The 22,727-nt window shown below is 45.0% G+C and overlaps 2 protein-coding genes across 2 annotated transcripts in view; one reads left to right on the plus strand and one right to left on the minus strand.

The window, feature by feature from the left end:
• LOC310774526 (protein transport protein Sec24C-like) overlaps nt 1-20,942 on the minus strand; it is a 33,757-nt gene extending 12,815 nt beyond the window's left edge. The window contains exons 1-13 of the mRNA XM_083634611.1: nt 20,831-20,942; nt 15,562-15,740; nt 12,483-12,603; nt 11,635-11,825; nt 8,899-9,624; nt 8,078-8,220; nt 6,322-6,430; nt 3,927-4,054; nt 1,735-1,873; nt 1,482-1,597; nt 851-975; nt 241-432; nt 10-103 (exon numbers count right to left, since the gene is read on the minus strand). Of these exons, the coding sequence (XP_083490737.1) occupies nt 10-103; nt 241-432; nt 851-975; nt 1,482-1,597; nt 1,735-1,873; nt 3,927-4,054; nt 6,322-6,430; nt 8,078-8,220; nt 8,899-9,624; nt 11,635-11,825; nt 12,483-12,603; nt 15,562-15,721 (2,244 nt within the window). The 5' untranslated portion in view covers nt 15,722-15,740; nt 20,831-20,942. The remainder of the gene's footprint in view (nt 1-9; nt 104-240; nt 433-850; nt 976-1,481; nt 1,598-1,734; nt 1,874-3,926; nt 4,055-6,321; nt 6,431-8,077; nt 8,221-8,898; nt 9,625-11,634; nt 11,826-12,482; nt 12,604-15,561; nt 15,741-20,830) is intronic.
• A 1,778-nt stretch (nt 20,943-22,720) lies between these two features.
• Nucleotides 22,721-22,727, plus strand: part of LOC310775060 (synaptopodin 2-like protein) — a gene marked incomplete at both ends in the record, with an annotated part of 11,693 nt that continues 11,686 nt past the window's right edge. Inside the window, one exon of the mRNA XM_083635151.1 lies at nt 22,721-22,727. This exon is cut by the window's right edge and continues 95 nt beyond it. Within this exon, the coding sequence (XP_083491277.1) occupies nt 22,721-22,727 (7 nt within the window).

Genomic DNA, 22,727 nt, shown 5'->3' on the forward strand with positions numbered 1-22,727 from the left:
GTGGTTCACCTTGAGTGCCTCCAGTCCTGCCTGGATGACGGGTCCAAAGACCGTCTCCGTCTCCCGGGTGTCCGCAAACATCTCTGGGATCTGGTCCAGCAAACTGGAAAACACAAACGGAAGTGTGCCATCAATCCGGACTGCTTCATCTGTGTTTATACACCTCATACATGTGTTTATATACTGTGTGTGTGTGTGTGTGTGTGTGTGTGTGCGCGCGCATGCTTTATGCCTCCTCACCTCTCGATGACCACCCGGCTCTCGTTGACGTTGACCAGGAAACCATCTAGCAGGGGCACAAACATGTCCGACACGTCCGACACCACCAGCATTTGGGGCTGGGCCAGGCTTGACTTTACATTGTAGAAGTGCAACACCTTGTTGTAGGTGACGAAACCCACCCGCACCACAGAGTCCATGTCTGGGTTCTCCCTGGACACAGAATCAGAGGGAGATGGGAGAGAGGTGAGCTGGAAGGTGAAGTGCTATGTGTGTCTACCCCCTCCTTTCTCTCATTCCTTCTTCCCCTCCCTCATGTGTTGATGTGTTTCTGTACCTGGGCAGGTAGTCTAGCCCCTCCCTCTTGTGTTGATGTGTTTCTGTACCTGGGCAGGTAGTCTAGCCCCTCCCTCTTGTGTTGATGTGTTTCTGTACCTCGGCAGGTAGTCTAGCCCCTCCCTCATGTGTTGATGTGTTTCTGTACCTCGGCAGGTAGTCTAGCCCCTCCCTCTTGTGTTGATGTGTTTCTGTACCTGGGCAGGTAGTCTAGCCCCTCCCTCATGTGTTGATGTGTTTCTGTACCTCGGCAGGTAGTCTAGCCCCTCCCTCTTGTGTTGATGTGTTTCTGTACCTGGGCAGGTAGTCTAGCAGGGTCTTAAGTTCCTGGCAGACGATGGTGACCATGCCACTCTTCACAGCATTGTAGGACACGTCGATAAGGAAGATGAAGGCAGGAGGCTGAGGAAGCTTATTGTTCTGTTAGAGACCGAGACAGGCAGAGAAAGTTCTATTGTGAATATTCAAGGTTTTTCCCTGCCTTTTAAACTCTATTAAAACTGCCGGTCATCAGTGTCACTTTGAGTTCCACCAACCAATCAGGTTGAAGGGTCACATCACAATCAGATAGGTCGCCAAATGGAAAACGACTAAAAACAAAAACAAGACAGAGCAACGTTATGCTCCGTCACAGATTATCACAACATTGTTAAGACAAAAAGCCAGGAAGAACATCTATTTTGTTATGGGAGACTCTGGTGCACAGGTTTCTATCACCAAGTAATGCTAATGTCCATAACCTGTGCCATTTCCTATCTTGTTGACTTATCATGTCTCAAAAAAGAGTGGTAGAACGCATACCATAAAGGCTTAGTGCTTCGCGTGGCCGCCCCGGGTTCGAATCCGACACGACCAAAAAAGGTAGTTTCCTCCTTAGCTGGAGACTCAAGCCCGACAGGCAGACCCCCATCAATCCCGTGCCTTACCTTACAGTAGTCGACCGTGGCCAGGAACTCGTAGCTGCCATGTGAAAGCTCCGGCCGGTCATAGCAGTCCACCCGTTTCCCAGTGTGGTCCAGATGCTGGAAGTAATTGGGAGGCACTGGCAGAAAACACAACAGTACAAAGGGGAAACGGAGGATGTCAATGTGCTGAGTTAAAAACAAACAACAAATCTAAGCACTTCCAACTCTACACCTAATTTTTTCATCATTAACACAGACACAGACATCAACTCACCCTCTGTGACGCAGCTGCAGAAACCACACTGGAAGCGGCGACCTCCCTCTATGAACTGCATGTATGGGCACATGTAGGCCTTGCAGCGATTGCAGCGGATAGGACCGCCCTCCCCGTGGTCCACCAGGTATGGAGGGGTCTGATGAAGAAAGATTGAATCAGAGAAAAGGAGATGAAAGTCAGATATACTTCTTGCCAATGATCTGTATTCACCTTATGCAGAAGAGACTGTCTGGCTTGAGAGACTAACAGGAAGTGTAAATACAATCGGAAATTCAGATTGTTGGAAGTGTAAATACAATCAGAAGTTCCGATTGTATTTACACTTCCTGTGACTCATAAACCTAGTCTGACTTATAATGTGAGTCAAATTAGGTTTGACCAGGTGAGTCAGACTAGTTTGAGCAGGTAAACGAGCCAGCGTTTTGAACAGGAAGTCATGATACAATGGGTCAAGTGGGCGGGGCTGCATAAGGTGAATAGGAGAGGCTGACAGACGACATGATCCATTTTACAACATTAGCAACAAGGACAACTTCACCTAAGTAAAATTAATCTAAGTAGAGTAAAGCATGTCTGAGATTTTCGTGCCGGTGTCGGTGCTGAAATGGCTCGCCTTCAATATCTGCTGGGGTAGGCATTTGATTGGCTGTGGTGGGATTAACGTGGGCAAAATGGCCGACTGTTTTAGATTAGCTAACAAGCTAACGCTAAGATACTGATGTTATCAGACATGATAGACATTAAAAATATGAATCAGGGTTAGGGTTAGACCCCGTTGTGGACCCCGAGCCGAGCACTTCCGGTAGGGCGAGCAGATTCTGTAGGGCGAGCCGAATCCGTACCTACACTGCACCCACATCGGTTAAGATCCGCCCTCTTTTAGCTAGAGTAATTTGTCCTGGAAAAATGATGGCAGGTCAAACTAATCCAGTGGCAGTCTGAATGCATATTGGTTACACATGTGCCGAGTACAATAAAACAAGGTCACACAGCCGCTCCCATCTCCGTAATCTTGAGACAGATTATCCCATTGACATTACACACATCCTGCGATGAGGATTACCTATCAGGCATGGTCCTGAAAACATAATCTCCTCCAAATCAGGCTCAGGGAGGTAACTGTCCAACAGTTACTAAAGTCTGAGCAGAATAATACACATGGGACACATGATGAGGAAGACATATGATTTCAATAATGCATATTCCTAGATTTCTGAAAGGTTTCGGAAGGTTTCCTCCAAAAAAGGACAGTATGTCCTGGGATAACAACTATATACCAGACAGTGTGATGAAAACTATCCCAGTCTGATGGGGCTTTAAGGTGACGGCTAACTAACTGCCCAACTGTTTCTAAAAGCTCAGAGGAAGATACAGAAGAGAACCGAGTGTAGGGTCGATGTGTCTCAGAGGAAGATACAGAAGCGAACCGAGTGTAGGGTTCATGTGTTTCAGAGGAAGATACAGAAGATAACAGAGTGTAGTGTAGGGTCGATGCGTCTCAGAGGAAGATACAGAAGAGAACAGAGTGTAGGGTCGATGTGTCCCAGAGGAAGATACAGAAGTGAAGCGAGTGTAGGGTTCATGTGTTTCAGAGGAAGATACAGAAGATAACAGAGTGTAGGGTCGATGCGTCTCAGAGGAAGATACAGAAGAGAACAGAGTGTAGTGTCGATGCGTCTCAGAGGAAGATACAGAAGAGAACAGAGTGTAGTGTCGATGCATCTCAGAGGAAGATACAGAAGAGAACAGAGTGTAGGTTCGATGCATCTCAGAGGAAGATACAGAAGAGAACAGAGTGTAGGTTCGATGCGTCTCAGAGGAAGATACAGAAGATAACAGAGTGTAGGTTTGATGCATCTCAGAGGAAGATACAGAAGATAACAGAGTGTAGTGTAGGGTCGATGTGTCTCAGAGGAAGATACAGAAGATAACAGAGTGTAGGTTTGATGCATCTCAGAGGAAGATACAGAAGATAACAGAGTGTAGTGTAGGGTCGATGTGTCTCAGAGGAAGATACAGAAGAGAACAGAGTGTAGGTTTGATGCATCTCAGAGGAAGATACAGAAGAGAACAGAGTGTAGGTTCGATGCGTCTCAGAGGAAGATACAGAAGAGAACAGAGTGTAGGTTCGATGCGTCTCAGAGGAAGATACAGAAGAGAACAGAGTGTAGGTTCGATGCGTCTCTCACCTCGTCTGGCGGCAGCGTGGCGAGAGGTTTGATGATGGCGGCCAGCGGCACCTGAGACTGCTTGGCCATGTCGGATGTGCAGGGCATGTTGTACGCCGTGCAGCGGACAAACCTGGGGCTGGCGTTCCCTACACACACACACACACACACACACACACACAAACAAACTATTAAACCTCTCCCTCATTGTTTAATAAGACCATTACTATATTGTGGTATGTTGTGGTATTGTTAGCAAACCTAAATAAAATGTATGATAGGAGATTGAACAGCTGTGTGACCCGGGTCGAACTTGGGCAAAACAGGATAAACTTCAACCCTGTGTTAAATTGCATGTATTATATTAGGGAGAGCTGAATGCATGAGGCAAAAACTAGTAGCATTGTCTAGCGGCTGTGGTGTGCATGTGTGCGCACTGCGCACCTATGAGGGAAGTGAGATGTTGTGTGTGTGTGCTAGGGATGTTCATTTTGAAAAATGTCCATAATCGAAAATCGGGGAAAATTAACCATCAATTATCGATTATATTAATAATAATATATTTTTAATATATATATATATATATATATATATATATATATATATATATATATACAGTATATATATATATATATATATATATGAAGAGAAAGGAGAGTCCCCACGCACAGCCAGTGGAAAGATCAGGTGCTGGTAGGTTGCAGGTACAAGGCATAAAACAAAAGAAGGTACCACCGCACGTGCGGTGGTACCTTCTTTTGATATATATACGGTATATATATATATATATATATATATTTTTACAAAATGAATGTCTATGGCAGAAAATACGAAAGACAACGTGTTCTCCTCAATTATCTCTTTATTTCAATGTGTCTCCTCTCCAACACTCTGCTGTCCCCGGCGCATGCCGGTGTGAATTCCCCATGTTTAAAACGGTTTTGTTGGCACAAAGGCCCGTGCCCAGCCTGAAAACTAGAGACTATATGAAGCTCCACCTCACGTTAGTCGGCTGTGCAATGGAGTGGGGCGAGGAGGAACGAATTCCACCCAAACCTAGTCCACAATTTTTTTATTTATTTTTTATTTATTTTTAATAATAACAAAATCGATAAAAATTCCACATGATCGATTCCATTCCTTAACGATCAATTATCGATTTTCGATAACTGATGAACATCCCTAGTGTGTGCACATACGAGGGAAGGGAGATGTACAGAGTGTGTGTGTGTACGCGCACTTTAGGTTTGCTAAAAATACCACAACAGGTCTGACATCAGACACACAGCGACATTGTGTATGGCTTTTACCTCGTGGTACAGCCTCTTTGAGCACACCGTTAGCCGGTAATTACCGGTCTTTTACCGGTGAGATCAATTAAAGTCCGACACATTGAAATCTCTCTGGTCACAAAGTCCAGTGAAAGTAATTCCCTCTCAGGACAATTTAGAATTTGAAAGTAAATAAAAATTTCACACATCTCCTACAATTAAATAAATACATATGTTTATGATGTGTAGGTTATAGCCTATGAGATGAAGGAAACAACTGAATTGCACAATTGCAATTGTAATGCCGTCACAGACGGTAGATTTAATTATTTGTTTGATGGTAGCTTAGATAACCCTATACGTGAAAACAGGGTATATGCAGGAATCCTGGAGTTAAATTCAATACCTTGTTAAGACCTCTTTCAAGACCTTTTCAATATATTTTAAGACCTGAAAGCCATTTCCGTCACATCAGCGATAGGGGTGTAAATGACAAGTTTCATCACGATATGATATTATATAGAATCTTTGGACAATGATATACAGTATTTAATGATATCACAAAGTCTGTCACAATACGATTTTGATTCAAATCAGGGATCTGCGATTGATATGGGACGATATCACAATAAAAACAAAATTTAATACCTCATCAACTGGCAATTAAGACTTTTTAAGGGCCTTAATTTTCCCTAAATTGATTTATCAACTTTTAATACTTTTCAAGACCCCACGGATACCTTGTAAAATGTACCTTTAATTCTTTACACTAAAAGAAAATTTGGAGGTTTTGTCATTTATAGATTATTATAGATTGTTCTTGTCTGGCCCACTTGAGAGAACAAATTGGGTCGCATGTGGCCCGTGAACTAAAATGAGTTTGACACCCCTGTGATAGAGAGTATGTCACTGTTCATTGGATAACTAAAAAGTACAGTAAATGTACATTGGTAATTGTAAAATATTGCTTTGCTGAACATGATTGGCATAAAACACAAAAACCCACATGGATCTTTGACTTTTTTTTTAAAGAATAGTTTGCGAATATAAAACATTGCTGGAGATCATTAAGCCCTGTAAACAATGCCAGTAGTAGAAATGTTTGCAGATATGCAGGGGATGTCAACACAGGAAGTAGAGCCTACCTTGATCTTTGACCTGGAAGTTTGTGGTCACGAGGGGCGGGGCCTGACCCCTGACACCCGTGGTGAATGGCTCATTGCTCTTAGCCTTGTCGTCCTCTATTACCTGGATCTGAGGAGGCAAAACAGTCCTCATTCATCATTCCAGTGCACATGACTAACTTTCCCCCGGGTCTGACAAAGTCTGAAGATGAAGATGAACATCTAACACCCATGCAGGAGAAGACTTTCACATTACAGTACTCACACAACTGAAACGATAAGAGTTTGTCTAGATATGGCGAATCACAGGTGATATGTGGGGCAGACATGTTTACATTGTGCACATTCACAACTCAGAATATAATGACAAGATTGGGAAAACAGAAATAAAGCACATCTCCTGGAAAAAGGACAGGATTCCATGCCGTTTGTGGGTAAGTGAAGGCGCTGCAGGCTGGCATGCAGGGCAAGGAGGGGAGAAAGGTGACTGTGTGAGAATCTCATTGACGACAAACCCTGGAAACCCTCGACATGTTTGTCAAAACTAAGATGGGCTGCCTCGAGTTATAAGGTGAGACTGAGGTAGTTCGGCTTGTGAGATGATTTTGGGAGGAATATTGATATACCTGTATTTGCTTACAAAGGCTATTAATGATTCTTAAATAAAGACATATGTGCTTAACATCTGGTATGTGTCAGAGTAACTGAGAAAGACCACAGTGATTGCTAAAATGGTAATAATCACAGTACCCAAGAGAGACACTAATAGCATTTTTGAAACAATGTTATCTACACTGGCCTTCTTTGGTACAAGACTGTTGTAGTGGTCTCGTGGTAATGTGCCAGTTTACAGTGGCATTATAGCTGGAATACACGGTAACAGATACCAATATAGCATATAAATAAATGCCTATATTGGCTGATAAGAGCAGTATACTGGTATATCTGCCAGGACCGTCTGGATAGGAAAAAATGGGGATGAATGAGCCATCAATACAGTAAAAGAGAAGTCTGAGTTGTTGATGTTTGCAACAGGAGCCCATCTGTGACATTGTGAATACCACTGGCTTTGGGGAGTTGGAGGCCAGGGTTAGTGTTAGTGCAACAGAGCATAGAGGACAGGGTGAAGCAGAGGGAAAGGCAGGCACACAGGAGACTTACTGGGCTGGGGATAGCATCTGGATCTATTCTATGTCTTGATTTCTGCACAGCCGGCAGGTCAGACGCTTGCTTTACATTCAAAACAGTGTGTCCAGCAAAAATGTGCAAAACAAAACAAAACAAAACAAAACAGAATAAAATAAATACATACAAAGAAGAGTGAAAGATAAAAAGGGGACAGAGTGTGAGAAGAGAAAACTCAGCAAGACTGTACCAAGTAGCAGGCAGCATATATGTTGTCATCCAGACAGGAACTGATCGGTAGTATTGATTATAGATTAGTGGTACTGTAGTAGACTATATTACAGGCACAAGTAGATCTACCCTGTTTGATGCACATGCTAAGCTGTTCTACGTGTGCCCTAACCCTACAGAAGGTTACAAGCAACAAAGACAGATTATTACTGTTAGGCTGCTGTAGTACATGCAAAATCTTATAAATCACATTTTTAACATTCACACAGGCATACACCTCAAAAATCACCTTTCATCACAGCTACCCTGGCCTATCTAAAAATGAGGTGTGTGGAACATATTGGGGCCAGAGATTGACAGTCAGCATGTGTGTCATAACCGTAAGAGATCAGCAGAGGGGGACAGTGTGCGTGTGTCTCACCGGGCTGGGGATGGCGTCTGGGTCAAGCCTTTTCTGTGGTGGGGGAGCAGGAGCGGAGGCTGGTGCTGGGGCTCCGTAGTTTGGTTGCCCGGGATATGGGCCTGCATAGCCAGGCTGAGGGCCTCTCACCTGCCCAAATGCTCCTGGAGAGAACAAGAAAATCACTGAGCGATGGACAAAACAACACTAGGGATGGGCAACGAATTTAGAATTTTCGAATAATCGTTTTTATTATCAAGATCGACTTTTATTATTGTCCATGTGACGTTGTCGTAGGAGCTCTAGAAATGTAGTAGAAATGGTCTTAAACTGTCTAGATTACAGCAACACTCAGCCACAAGGAAAAGGTTTCAAGGCTTGTTCCTGCATGAAGAAAAGTTGATATTCTGTCTACTGTTCCATGGGCCATCTCGGCGCTACGCTAATGCTAACGGCTAATGTAGGTCTGGCTGCCTAATGACAGTAAGAGTGTCAAAGTCACCCCCTCTCCCTGTCCATGGGATTTCATTCACCATTCATTTTTCCATAGACCTTGCGTAAAAATGCGTATAAAAATGGTTTTACTTGGTCAAACCAAGCGATTCAACTATACTTAGAATCAGGGGAGACCATGTACAATTTGACTGCGAATTTCGACGAAAAGTCGACTTTGGCCCAGCGAATTTCGACTAGTGTTTTTGCTAGAAATACCCATCCTTAAACAACACACAGTTATCCATTTAACTTCCACTTAGTGAATGCCCCATTTCTATTTCAATAATATGGGTTGTATCTGAGAGGGTTGTGGCATGTAGTGTTAAAGTTGAGGAGTCTCTCCTCACCGTTCTGTTGAGGGGGGTATCCTCCCTGCATGCCAGGCGGAGGCTGCTGCTGCTGCTGCGGAGGCCCAGGGGGGCCCAGTGGCCCTGGGGGCAGGTGGTTGGACTGGGCCATAGAGGTGGGAGGCATCTGCACTCCGGGAGGAGGGGGGCCAGCCGGGTAAGGTGAAGACTGGGGTGGAGGGGGCTGGGGCTGGGAGGGCATGGGGCCTGGGTACGGGCCAGTGGGAGCTGATGTGGGTGGAGGACCGGAGGGAGGGAAGGGCCCAGGTTGGGAGGAAGGAGGTGGAGCTTGAGGTGCGTAGGAGCCCTGTGCGTGGGGAGGCGGGCCCGAGGTGTAGGCAGGCTGGCTGACAGGTGGAGGGGCAGAGGAGAAGGGGGGCTGGGTGGGCGGGAAGGACTGCTGTGGCTGGGACACTGGCGGAGCGGGGGCTTGGCTGGGCGGAGGCACAGAACTGGAGAAGGAGGAGTGAGGAAAGGCTTGCTGAGGGGGTGGAGGGGGTGCAGAGGAGGTGAACGGCTGTTGAGAGGTAGGGGGAGCCGAGGAGGCGAATGACTGTGGTCGTGAAAGAGGAGGGCCTCCGTAGTATTGCTGAGGCGGTGCAGTGTCACTGTGAGGGGGCGGCTGGGTGGGTGCAGTGGATGCAGGGGGAGGAGCTTGGGTGTAGGTGGGAGGCGGTGCAGTGGAGTAGGCAACACTGATTGGAGGCTGGGAGCTATGAGGCGGAGCTGAGGAGAGAGAGACACACCAACAAAGTGTGATTGCCTCAAGGTGTCATGAAGCCTCTGATAGACATATGGATGTCAAATGTGTTCAGTTCAGGGTGCGATTGATTTTCCTTATGTTTTACAAACCAATCAAAATCATCCCGGTTTGTAAATTAAACTCATTATTCACTAACCCATCGCACCCAGCACAAGTTCTTTTCTTTTCGATCGCTTGTCACTTCTTTTTTGGGGGAGATCTAATATGCCATTTTGATTGACATCTTTACTACCACAGGGCTGTATAGTTTGACATATATGTCACACGTGCTACGTATTTTTTGATTTAATGACTCAATAACTATTACCTTTGTGAGACGAAAGTTAGGGATATGAACTCCTCGTCACTCAGAGACTAACGTTGGGGCAGCACTCAGCAGTAAGTAACAAATGAGACTGGGCTGACCAACACACTATAACTGGTGATCAGGCTGTTTCACCTCAAAAACTGCGCCCACTCAACATATTGGACAACGATGGCTTTCCCTGGAGCTATCAGTGCAGCAGAGAGGCTGCTCTCTAACGTTATACTTGCTGCTCGCCACTAAAACATTAATAACATATTAACTGTTAACATAACGTCAGTAACAACAACAGCGAGCACTCGGCCTCCCCCTCATTTTGTTATGCTCATACAGGCAGGAGACTGTAAGATGCTTTAAAATGAATGAATTAAATTAATGCAGTTAACTTTTTTTTAATAAAGAGACTGTGGAGCATTTATCTTAATTGCCAGTTATGTCTCATATTGTATTTCAGTGGACTAAACACAGGTGACGAAGGTCCAGTGGGACCAGCATGTTGAGCAGTGTGCGGGATCTTCCTTCTTCAAGACTCAAGTGGACTACAGTAAGGACCCCAGTGAATGGCACACAGTATGGCTAATGGGGCAAGAGACTGAAAACATTGCCCCCTTTTCTATTCACTCTTTCAATTAAATTCACACCCCTAATTTGAAGCGTAATATGATGTTTTGTGTACACTAATGTCCCTGCAATTTAGCATAATGGGCAAATAAAGAGAGTTGTGGAAAAGTGCTTATTACGGTTTGGATTTTGTGTGCCCTGTATGCAACAGTAACATCCTCTGCCAGTCACAGACATACCTGTTTAACTGCACGACACTACTTCGGTTGTTTTTAGAGATGCTAACAGACGCTTTATGCACGTGCTACAAGTTTGTGGCCTGTGCTACAAAACTTTCAACCTCTGCAGCACCAGTGCTATGTGCAAAAATACAGCCCTGTTACCATTCACATTGATTTAGCTGCCTGATTCATGACTTTTGCAGTCAAGTTTATTGTATTTGTATTTTATTTGTTTATTAAAAGGATCCCCATTAGCTGACATTACACATTACATTTACATGACAAGCGATAGTAAAATACAAGCAATAGTAAAATGCAATGAGCACAAAGGAAAATCACAGAACACTGAATAAAAAGCAATACAAAATCAAGACAGACAATAGCTTGGTCAGCTAGTCCTCTAGCTGGCCTGTAGCCCAAATAATATATGATCAGTACAACTCTCTATACTTTAGAAAACCCACATAGAAACGCTATAGACCTGTATAGACAGTTTTCTTCATGGTAAATGGTAAATGCACTGCATTTATATAGCGCTTTTATCCAAAGCGCTTTACAATGTGCCTACATTCACACATTCACACACCGAAGGTGACCAGCTGCCACGCAGGGTGCTGGCACAGCCATCGGGAGCAATTTGGGGTTCAGTGTCTTGCCCAAGGACACTTCGACATGCGGACTGGAGGAGCCGGGGATCGAACCACCGACCTTCTGGTTTGTGGACGATGTGCTCTACCTCCTGAGCCACACCCGCCCCATTCATGTCGTTGGTTTTTGGTCTGGGTAAAGTCATCTGACCCTCACTCACCCCTCTGGTGGAGTGTGTGTGAATACTTGAACTATAAATTATGTTGTTGAAAAGAAATGTAAATCAATTCAAGGCTTACCATATCCTGGCCCGGCTGGGGTGGGCGGCCCAGAGGTGATCTGCATTCCAGTCATCTGATTGGTGACCTGCTGCATGCCGGGCGGGGCCTGCTGCATGCCGGGCGGGGCCCCATACTGCTGGGGGTAGGAGGAGGGGTGTGGCCCTGACAGGTTGATTGCTCCCTGGTTGTATGGCTGAGACACGGCAGGCCTGGAGACATGCAGACTGTCAACATGGTGCACACAAATCCAGGGGTTCCCCCAGCCTGGTAAACCAGCCGGTCACATGATCTCACATTTCATTTCTTTCTACCAGACCGTCTGGCCTCAAGCTTTCACGCAGTGTTTGCAGTGGGCGGAAGTTGGGCGGGCGGGTGTACTTGCCTTGACAGACAACTCCTTCAGCCAATCAGCGGTGGATCCAGTCAAATCCAAATCCACACGGGAGAACGGCGACAACATATTTTCCGGCGAGAAACTCCGCTGTTGCATGCTCCTGTATTTGCTTAATTGTTGTTATTGAGTCTATTTCTGCAATAACTGCACTTTATGGCTGTTTAAACTCGATGAACGTTGACATTACTCCTCGAGGCGGACAGGCACGGAGGCAGCCATTACTGTTTTGATGTCAACTACGAGGCGGGTCACTGACGGGCAGGCTTTGCAGTTTCTGCAAATACCCTCCCAGGGCTTGAGGCCAGACGATCTGGTAGAACAAAATGAAATGTGAGTTCACGTGACCGGCTGGTTTACCAGGCTAGGGTTCCCCAGGCGCTTAGCGCACAAGATGCCTAGTAAATGTATAATTCCCCTCTAGAAAAAAAACCTGATTCTGATGCACATGGATGTGATTTGAATCAGTAATTACCTGGCCGGTGCCTGGGTCATAGGTGGGGGTCCGTTGTGGATATCCCCTTGACTGTAGTGCGAGTAGGACTGAGGCGCTGAGACTGGAGGGGGCCCAGAGGTAGGAGGCCCCCTGGCAGGACCTGAAAGATGGGGATTAAAGATTACACCTGCAATAGACATCATATTTGTTGCTCACAATAATCCTGACAGTGATGTCAGAAAGGATGACAGACAGTGATGAGATTAGTGCAGCAAGCTGAACATGGCCACTGTGGATCGCAGACACCATTTCAGAACCACCTGGTTACATTCCCAGATTTTCTCTCTGGGGCTAGGGGGACAGACTCAATACTAAAACCAGGGCAGCAAGGGGTGTGTGTTAAGAACATCAGTCAGATCCATGGGACTGATGCTCTGATCAGGGCTTGAAATCAACACCAGCAGACACCTGACAAATTTTGGCAGAGTGTGGCCGGTACGTCTGTAAATTCTAGTATTGCATTTGTCAGGTTGCCAACTTGTCTTCAGTTTTTAGTATTTTAAAATGAACCTTGCAGCTCAGAAATCATTTGAAAATGTCAATCCACTAATAATTAGGGGTGTCACGATACACTCAGTTCACGATACGATACGTATCACGATACTGGGTTCACGATAACGATACGATACGATACGATTTTAACAATATTTTTTTAAACTTGAATAATAACAATATATGACTGGAAAAGTAGTATTTTATTTGAAATGCACAGATACAAAACATGCTGTTGTGGGAAATTGTTATTACAATAACAACTAGAAAAAACATGAGATTGGAGATAAGGCTTATCTTGAAATAGAATGAGTTACACCGTCACTTAGATTTACTTTGAACTAAAATGTTTATCAGTAGTATAAATTCTCATTATGCATCTTCAGTTTTTCTTCAAACTCAAACAACAAGACTTTTCTTAGTCTATTTTTTATGCATCTCCAGTTTTTCCTGTCAAGTAAACAGTTTTGCCAGAAACTCAATTGAATGGTTTCTCTCCTGTATAACTTCTCATGTGTCTCTTCAGAGACTTGTTCAACTAAACTACTTTCCACACATTGAACTTCAACAAACAAAGACGTTTCTTAGTCTATTTCTGAAAAAAAAAAAAAAAAAAAAAAAGTTTTGATTTTTTTTTTTTTTGCGATATGAGATTTCATCTCAACGATACATATCGTGACGTTTTACTATCGCGAAATTTCGTGGGACGATATATTGTGACACCCCTACTAATAATCTAACAAAAAGTGAGATGTCCATGCCGCAGGACACAAATCAAGCGGGGCAGGGAGGAAGGGGGCGGGGCAGGGAGGAAGGGGGCGGGGCAGGGAGGAAGGGGGCTTTCACATGACATTTTCAGTGTCACACACTTGGTTTCCTGCATTCTGGTGAATTTTATGCACATATTTGTACTTTTTTAATGGATCAATTAAGTCCTCTGCTTCTCTCAACATGAATGTAAAGGAAATAAAGAATCAATGACAATAAGAGTAAAGCACAGTTCAATTATATTGAACTGTGAAATCATATGATTATAATAATTATAATTATATTGAACTTGAAATGATATTGAACACAGTTCAATTAAATTTTTTAAATTATATTTATATTTGGACCCCAGGAAGACTAGCTGTCATCTAGGCGTCAGCTAATAAGGATCCTATTAAATAAACAAATAAACAATTATTAACACTGACTGATTAACACTGACTGAAATCAGTCTGTGTAGACTAGAGATGGATATCCGCGGATCATAAAAATAAACATTCTGATTAATAGTGGATGGGTTACGGGCGGGTGAAATGATGTATCATTAATGAGGAACATTAATATTAATTACGTTATCTAGTCTATGAACGTATTTTAAGCTTTATTTTTTCGTCAGGCACATGTTAGCCACCTATATAGTTAGAAAGCAAGGACCCAAAGCACTAGCAGTGTCAACAAATAGCCATGTCAACGTTCGATGGGGATATGTCAGATATATATGCCATATATTCCTTATATGGTCAATGATGTCACCAGAACGACGAACGTCAAACAGGGGTTTCCACTGAATAGTTGGAAGAGAAGACGTGCTCGTATTATTTTCCCATACAGGTCAATCCAGTCTTGATCTAAACTTAAATCTATAGCGTTAGCCTAGTATGCTACATGCATGGGCAAGTGCTGGACTGGATTATAATACAGCATGGAAGTTTATTTGGAGTGGACTGCAGCAATCGCACCGACGGCAGCAGAAACACTAAGTTCATCTACCCAAATCGCCCATTTATAGCGTTGTGAAATGCCGGGTGCATGGCGGGCGCGGATCTATAAATAGTACGAAATAATTTGCGCGGATTTATGGCGGGCGGACGGTTCATGCATACACGCTGATTAGGGTGGCATAAAAGCTCACCTGCGCATCTCTAGTGTAGACTGAGCTCTGCCACCCATGGGCTCAACTGAACCCATCCTGTTCTAGTGTTTGTCGGGTAGAGCACATGGCAGGAAGAATAATGCCCACTTGTGCATACAGAATGTTTGACTAGTGTTTTATAAACAAGTCCAACATCTTTGTCTGGCTCCAAAGCAATGATAGCAGAGGGTGTGGGAGTGGGAAATGAGCAAGAAGGAGACAGAGACGAGGCAGTTACCTAAGTCAAGAGAAGAGGACAGGTCAGAGACAGAGACGAGGCAGTTACCTAAGTCAAGAGAAGAGGACAGGTCAGAGACTGGGTTGGCTGCCACAGCCTTAGAGGGAAAGCTTGCATAAGGAGAGTAACCTGAAAGACAAGAAAGATGGAGAGAAGACAAATACAGAGAGATGAAGTGAAATGCTTAAAGATGAAGGAATGAGGGGACACAGGAAATTCAGATGAACACCTGCAGCAGCCAAGAGCACGCTGCTCTTTCTCACACTTGCAGGCACCCTAACGCAGAGGGAAGCGGGTAGTAGGACACTTCAAGGTTATAGCCTTGTGAATGCTTGAACAGCATCAAGGCTAATCTGTGACCCTCTCTCTCTCTCATACAGACACACACACATTCAAAAATACACAGACAGACAGAAGCTGCACTTTACCTTGTGGGGGAGCCCCAGGCTGGTAGGGTGATGCCGGGCCATTGTAGGGTGCGTAGGGGGCGGGGTACCCCCCACCCAGGGGAGGGTAACTGGGCTGGCCATAGTCAGGCTGGGGCTGGCCGTATGGAGACGCCATGGGAGTCTGCTGGTTTACATTCATCCTCAGTTCATCCCTAAATCTGGATTAGATTATGGCACATGATCACCAAGAGTTACTCAAAACGATCATTTACAACCAAGCCCGTTACGGAGGTGAAAATAGAGATTTCACTACCGGAACGCTTGGGGTAATGAAGCCTGTGGAGCAGTGTAGTGAGGTTAATGATGAAAAATGCTGAGAGTCTGGAATTATGCTGGGTCTAAAGTGAAGGCACCCCTCTCTCTCGCGCGCGCGCGCGCGCGGAAAGGAGAATCTGCCCACACAGCACTCCTCACACTACGGGGGGAAACGTACTGCTACAAGACGACGGCCAGAACCTCAAACAGCACAAGCAATGGATCTGAAAGAGGACATTCGCCGCCAAATCTTCCACTTCATCTCTTGATATACAAAAATTGTGCAATTCAGTCAAAGGTTATGAGATGTTATTTTCTGTTTTCAACTATGCCGTCATTACAAATCAGGACAGTCACAGGAAGACACATGATCCAGAACGAGCTGAGTTTGTAGGCACCTCACCTCACCTGAACTAACAAACAACGGGGACAGTAACACACAAAGCTTTCAAAACATTTAAAGGAGAATTTCGGTTTTTTACACCACGGTCCTCATTTCCAGCTTAAAATATGATGTTTTACTCACCGAAATATGTTTGGCTTCATTCGGATGCCCACGGAAGATTTTGAGCTCCGAGTAGTCTCCTCAAACAGGCTAGAACGGGAGCCTGCGGCCAGTGCGGGGCATGCTGCACGCGCTCTCTAAATGACACTTTTTCTGTCAGATCACGGTTCATTATGGTTGTAAATATAATTATTTAGCTAATAGCTAGAAGCTAAGCTAACAACAACACAGCAGTCGGCGTTGATCTGCCCCGGATGGGGTTACAGTGCGTATCTTCCCCCTTCTGTGGTTTCTCTGAAGAAGTGTGGTTTCACAGAGGGGGAAGATGGGCACTGTGACCCCATCCGGGGCAGATCAACGCCGACTGCTGTGTTGTTATTAGCTTAGCTTCTAGCTATTAGCTAAATAATTATATTTACAACCATAATGAACCGTGATCTGACAGAAAAAGTGTCATTTAGAGAGCGCATGCAGCATGCCCCGCACTGGCCGCAGGCTCCCGTTCTAGCCTGTTTGAGGAGACTACTCGGAGCTCAAAATCTTCCGTGGGCATCCGAATGAAGCCAAACATATTTCGGTGAGTAAAACATCATATTTTAAGCTGGAAATGAGGACCGTGGTGTAAAAAACCGAAATTCTCCTTTAAGCCGCACATCTTTTAACTGCGAGTGGGCACAACAGTCAACCATCTTACATCTACCCTTCATAGAGTAACACCTTTATTAGCTTTCTATGTTTGACTTGGTCACACCCTCAGATTGAATTGCACCTTAGTCACTAGCTATAGTGAGACTCAGCACACATAGCAATAGCAAAGCCTGGCTTGACATTAACTGAACACCTAGCAGTCTTTCCCCTACCGACACCCCCGCCAGGCCAGATTCTTTTTTTTTTCTGCTCTCCCCAAAATGTCAATAAACCTTTATGGTAGGGATGTCCCGATCACCTTTTTTTGCCCCCAAGTCCGAGTCCGAGTCATATGATTTTGAGTATCTGCCGATACCGAGTCCCGATCCGATATTTCTGCAATGCATTGCAGAAATAGTTGGGACAACAAGTTGGGACAACTTGGATGCTTTTCCCCCCCTTTCTTCTAAGTGTTTAAGTGTTTTTATTTTAACCAACCAATATGACATCTTTGTACGGCTCTTTTATCACAACCACAACTCAGTTAGTGCAGCATTGGTTTTAAACCAAGTAAACAAAATAAAATATCTTTACAGCTTATGGTAAAGGGGGTACTTTGATTCAGAAATCAGGGAAAGGGGGTACTGAAGCCAGAAATGTTTGGGACCCACTGACTTCTCTGGCTATCTCTGGGCTGGTATTCATTTGCATGCGGCGTTTCACTGGCTGTCTGCTATTGTTTCGAGTTTCGGCCAATGAGCCACATCAATAGAATTAAGCATGCTAGCTAGATGGGGGCGGGGTGCAGCTCTGTTTACAAGTGAGACAACATGGAGAGTCACTGAGGACAGTCTGCGTGGATTAAAATGATTGAAACTTTATCTGTGAGACGAGTGCAGTCCGGCCACTTCATCTGACAACATGGAGGAACGACAGATTTTATTCACAAGACAGACGGAATGCAGACAACAAAAAGACATGTTCGTTATGGTAACTTTACTGATGCAGGCAGGCAGTGCAGAACACTTCTGGCTTTTCTTCCTAGTCAGACTCCTAGGTGAGTTTAATCATGATCCCTAACTAACGTTACGTCTTGTTTCTGTTTAAGCCACTGTGCGACCATCTAGTTATGGTTGGACATGTGTTTTTGTATGTTTTATCGCGTTCTGATGTGTGGCTAGTCGAACACTAAACAAAGAGTATGGAAGGAAAGAAGCGACAATTGACAATAGAACCGTGGCCATTTTGGCGCCGCAGACAACAGGACAATAGCACAGAGGTTTGTTGCGCCCCAAAATGGCCGATCTCTTGTGCGCTGTTGCAATAGATTAGTTGTCGCTTCTTATCAATGCTCACTCTCCCCACTACTAAAGTTAAAACTGCGTGTGTTGCTGCGCAAGAGGGCTCGTGTTTACGATGAATATGACAAATTGCAATGATAAAATAAATGACAGATTGTTTATTTGGATGACTGAAATGTGAGAATTGCCATATTTGTTTTGTGACGTTTTTATCATTGTTTTTATACATAAAAATCCGATCTCTTCCCCCCGATTCCGGATCAGTTGAAAATCACGTGATCGGCCCCGATTTCCGATCACGTGATCGGATCGGGACAACCCTACTTTATGGCATATTATTAATACAACAATACTGGTGTTGACAGAGTTGACAGTAATGGAAGATGCCAAATCATTCAAAACAATAAGCATTTTGCTTTTAGGAGCATTGTGCCAGCGTGCAGCGCTGTTCCAAAACATGTCAACGTCTGTCGTTGCCTGGGAAACGCACATCCCATAATACAACGGTTCACATCGCATCCCATAATAGTATGATGATACTTGGGATGCCATTGCGAACATAGATGCGAACAAGAAGTTAGCTAAAAGTTTAGCGTCGCCAGCAAGGGCCCCCACCGTTGCGGTCAGGGGTACGTTTCTAAAAAAATTCTATGGGAAACACTGCCTAGTCTCTCAAGCCAGACTGTCTCTTCTACATTCTGTGAATGCAGCTTAAACAGTCATGCCCACAGAACATGGACAAAGGAAGTTGGGGGAAAAAATGCTACAGACTCAGGAAGTTCAAACCGATGCAGGTGATTGGAGAAATACAAAGGCGGGACATCCACTTGTATTTCTCCAATCACCTGCCTTTAGGCGGGACATCCGGGACATTCCCCTATTAATCATCACTCATTATTTTCGCTGAGTTTCCCTTTGCTTTTTGACCAAGTTTTCTGTGCTCGAATTACAGACATTTAGGCGGAAGCATTTGAAAATTGCGAGAGCCAACTGTCTGTTTTAAGAGACTATTCAACACCTAACACTTACTCTGAGGATGCACATGATTGACATACTGCAAGTAGCACAAGACAGATGTAACCTGCATTGTGTTGAGTGTTGACAGTACTGGCAGAAAACTTGGAGCCTTGCAGTGTGCAATCTTTCTTTTCTTTGGTCAGTACTGGCAGCAACCCATGTTAATGGCTTGCCCAGGGGTGGAGCGACCGGGATTCGATCCACCGACCTCCCGCTCCAAAGCGCACACGCTAACCACTATGCCAAGAAAGCGCTCCCTTGGCGGAGCTGGTTAACGACTGGGGAGTGAGTCTAACCAACCTACTGGCTACCAGTCAGGACTCACATTTGCTTGGTTACACACACCGACTTAAACCAAAACAAACTCAAAAGTGGTCTGTTGGGGCTGCTAACACTAACTTACAGCACCACAGACACAAGCCACAAGACCTGTAACTCTATCCCACAGGAGGAGATGGAATGGTTAATACAAAGTGAAAACACTGTTAGATTTGTTAAGTGTCCCTTCTACTGGACGCATGCCTCTATCTGGTTGAAATATCTAAGGGCCATCTCAGCCAGGTCATTTATCTACTTGTGAAGGTCCCAAAACGTAACTTGCTAAATTAGAGCAATCAACTTATTGTCTGAGCAAGATTATTCCTACATATCATATGTCAACCTCATTCTTGCCAACAGATGTGCACAGGTTGTTGTTTATTCACTTGGCTTCTGAAGTTTGGCCTAACCAATGTGGCAGTATGATGAGTATCATCTGACAAACACGGGCTAAGCGAGCAGGGCCTTTGAATTATTCAGCAGTGCAGGTGCCACGACGAGAAACACAATCGCTGGAGTCGTGCAGCTATTTAGTATGACGGGCCTGTTGAGTGACCCACATCTGCTCCTCTCTAGCTAGGTTCACAGTTTAATAACACGAAGAGCTATTTACTCTGAGTCTTTAGCCATTTCTGTCAAACACTACAGAAGTATTCTTGAGTCTCAACGAAACGTATTCTTCCATGGTATAGTTAGTAAACATTTGGCAGGCATGTATCTCACTAACAAAATTTAGGGATAACGTTAATGTGATCAAAAGCACAACCCAGGAAAGCTAGCTAGCGTAACGTACCGCATTACTGGCTAACGTTAGATAACGTTAACAAGCTAAACTTGTCAACCAAAACCTCACAACACTGAACCTGACTAGCGCAAGCTACCTGCTACTAGCTTAGCCACAAGGCGATGCGCAGAAGAGGATAACGTTAGTGGATTTTCCTGAATGCCAGCTTATGGGGCCTAGCTAGTAGCTAACGCTAGCTAACGTTAGCAGCACTTCAGTCATGATGACAGCAGCAGTTGTTGAATCAGCTGTGAATCCCCAGACCGGAGCTAGCAAATGTAGCCAGCTAACGTTAGTGGGCTTCAGTATCTCGCAAAGTGACGCTAGCAGGTAGCACTAGCTAGCATTAGCAAACGTAGCAAAATCATAGTTCCCGTTTCAAGCTAGTCAGGAATGTCACATAATAACGTTAACGTTAAATGGTTTCAAATCGAAACATACCCCCGAGGTGTTGTTAATAGTTCGGCAATCCTCTGTTCAGAGCAGAGTTAGAAACCCGGTGGTCGACAAACTAGCCGATGTCCTCCCGGGGTGTTTCTCTAATCCTTCCTCGGTATCAGAAGCGGACATTCACCGGAACTGCTGCAGCGCTGTGCCACGTCCACATCCGGACAAGTCTGCAGCGACTCTTTCCTCCCAGGTCACCTGCTCACCTGCACCAAAAAGCTCAATGAATTCAAGGGCAGGTTCGCGTTCTAGGTATTTATTTATTTGTTTGTTTGTTTATTTATTTTTATTGTAGGAACTTGTTGGAAAGGAGTGGGTCCACCTAAGAAGTTCCTAGTATAGCTAGATGTTTTAGTCATTTTCTATTGAATGTTCTTGTTTCCATGCTGTTTCTGTTATTATAGGAATGTAATTGTTGCTGGCTCTTAGAAATGAATGTGGTCCACGGATGTACTGTAGCTGGCCCTGGCCTGACCTCTACGTCAGGTCAGGGCCAGGCCAGCTATAGTACATCCATCACCGCACCCCCAGGAGCTGGAAGGGATTGACTCTTCAGCAGGTAGCCTACATGCTTGCTAGTCTCATGCAGAGCCATAGAGATATAGCCTAAGAGTTGCGTCATCTCCATTCACTCCAATGGATTTTTTTTTTTTTTTTACCTCACAATAAGCAGCACTGTAGAAATGGAGCGGAATGGACCATTTGTGGTGTAGCTACTTTGAAAGGATAAGACGTTTAAAGAATCAAACTGTATTTTACATATCAGCATTATTTTATGCATTCAAACGTAATTCCTGCAACTATTCCCCCGCACAGACAGACTATAGGCTACGTGAGTCACGTGACGGACGGTCTGAATCACAAGTCAGCATTTCCGTCTTTTTCCGGACGAAATCCAGCGGCTCCAATAGTATCATGGCGGAAGTCCAGCTCTCTGCGTGCATTGGTGCATCGTTCAAAATGTACCGCCCACAGGTCACACAAATAAGGAGGTCCGTGGTCGGTCAATTCATATGCCTCTCACACATTTTGTTTTGGTCTTAGCAGGGGTGGTCCTTAACCACTTTTCAAGACTTGTGCCCCAGATGTAGCCATCTATCTACGGCTGGCTACTGCGAGACTACATGCTTGCCAACGTAGATCTTGAACTTGAGTCATTTGTCAAAGGACTGTCTCCATAATATCCACTATCCACTTTGAATTCAATGCCTGATATGATGTGTTTTGTGTGCGGCACAATGCTGCTCGTAACACCAATGCAACACTCGCAAGTCACGACAGCTCCCCAAGGCACCCAGACCTGACCGTGGAGCTGTTGGGACTCTATGGACAATATACAACCATAAACATTCCTAAAATACCCCCTCTGCTGGAAGCTCCGGGGTGCTTTGTGGAGATGGGAGGCAGAGCACTGCGCTGGGGGTCGAGAGAGGAGAGTGGCGGTGGTTATTTCGGGACGGTGTATCAGCCAGCATCCCCTTGGCGGAGCACTTGAGAGTGACATGGCAAGTGTTGAATACAAGGGGAGGGCCAGGCACACATGCACCCCCCCCCCCCCCCCCCCACACACACACACCAAGACTTTTGCCCCCTCTCACCCACCAATGTGCACCCGCCGACACAGCATTCCACTGTGAGCAGATGAAAGCCAGCCAACGCCTGTGCCTGTCTCCCTATGGGTGGAGGAGAGACTTGGCATGGTCACAGAGAGGAGCGGAGAGGCAACACACACACATACACACACACACACACAGCGGCCTCACTCAGTCTTTTGGTACTCGCATAGTGTGAGGAACTGAAGAAGGGGAGAGCGACATAGACCATAGACACACTGCGTCTCTCCGAGGCCCTCACACACACAGCAGGCTGTGAGCTGGGAGCAGGATGGTAG

This window comes from Poromitra crassiceps (genome assembly GCF_964638095.1).
Source record: "Poromitra crassiceps genome assembly, chromosome: 4".
Taxonomy (NCBI): domain Eukaryota; kingdom Metazoa; phylum Chordata; class Actinopteri; order Beryciformes; family Melamphaidae; genus Poromitra; species Poromitra crassiceps.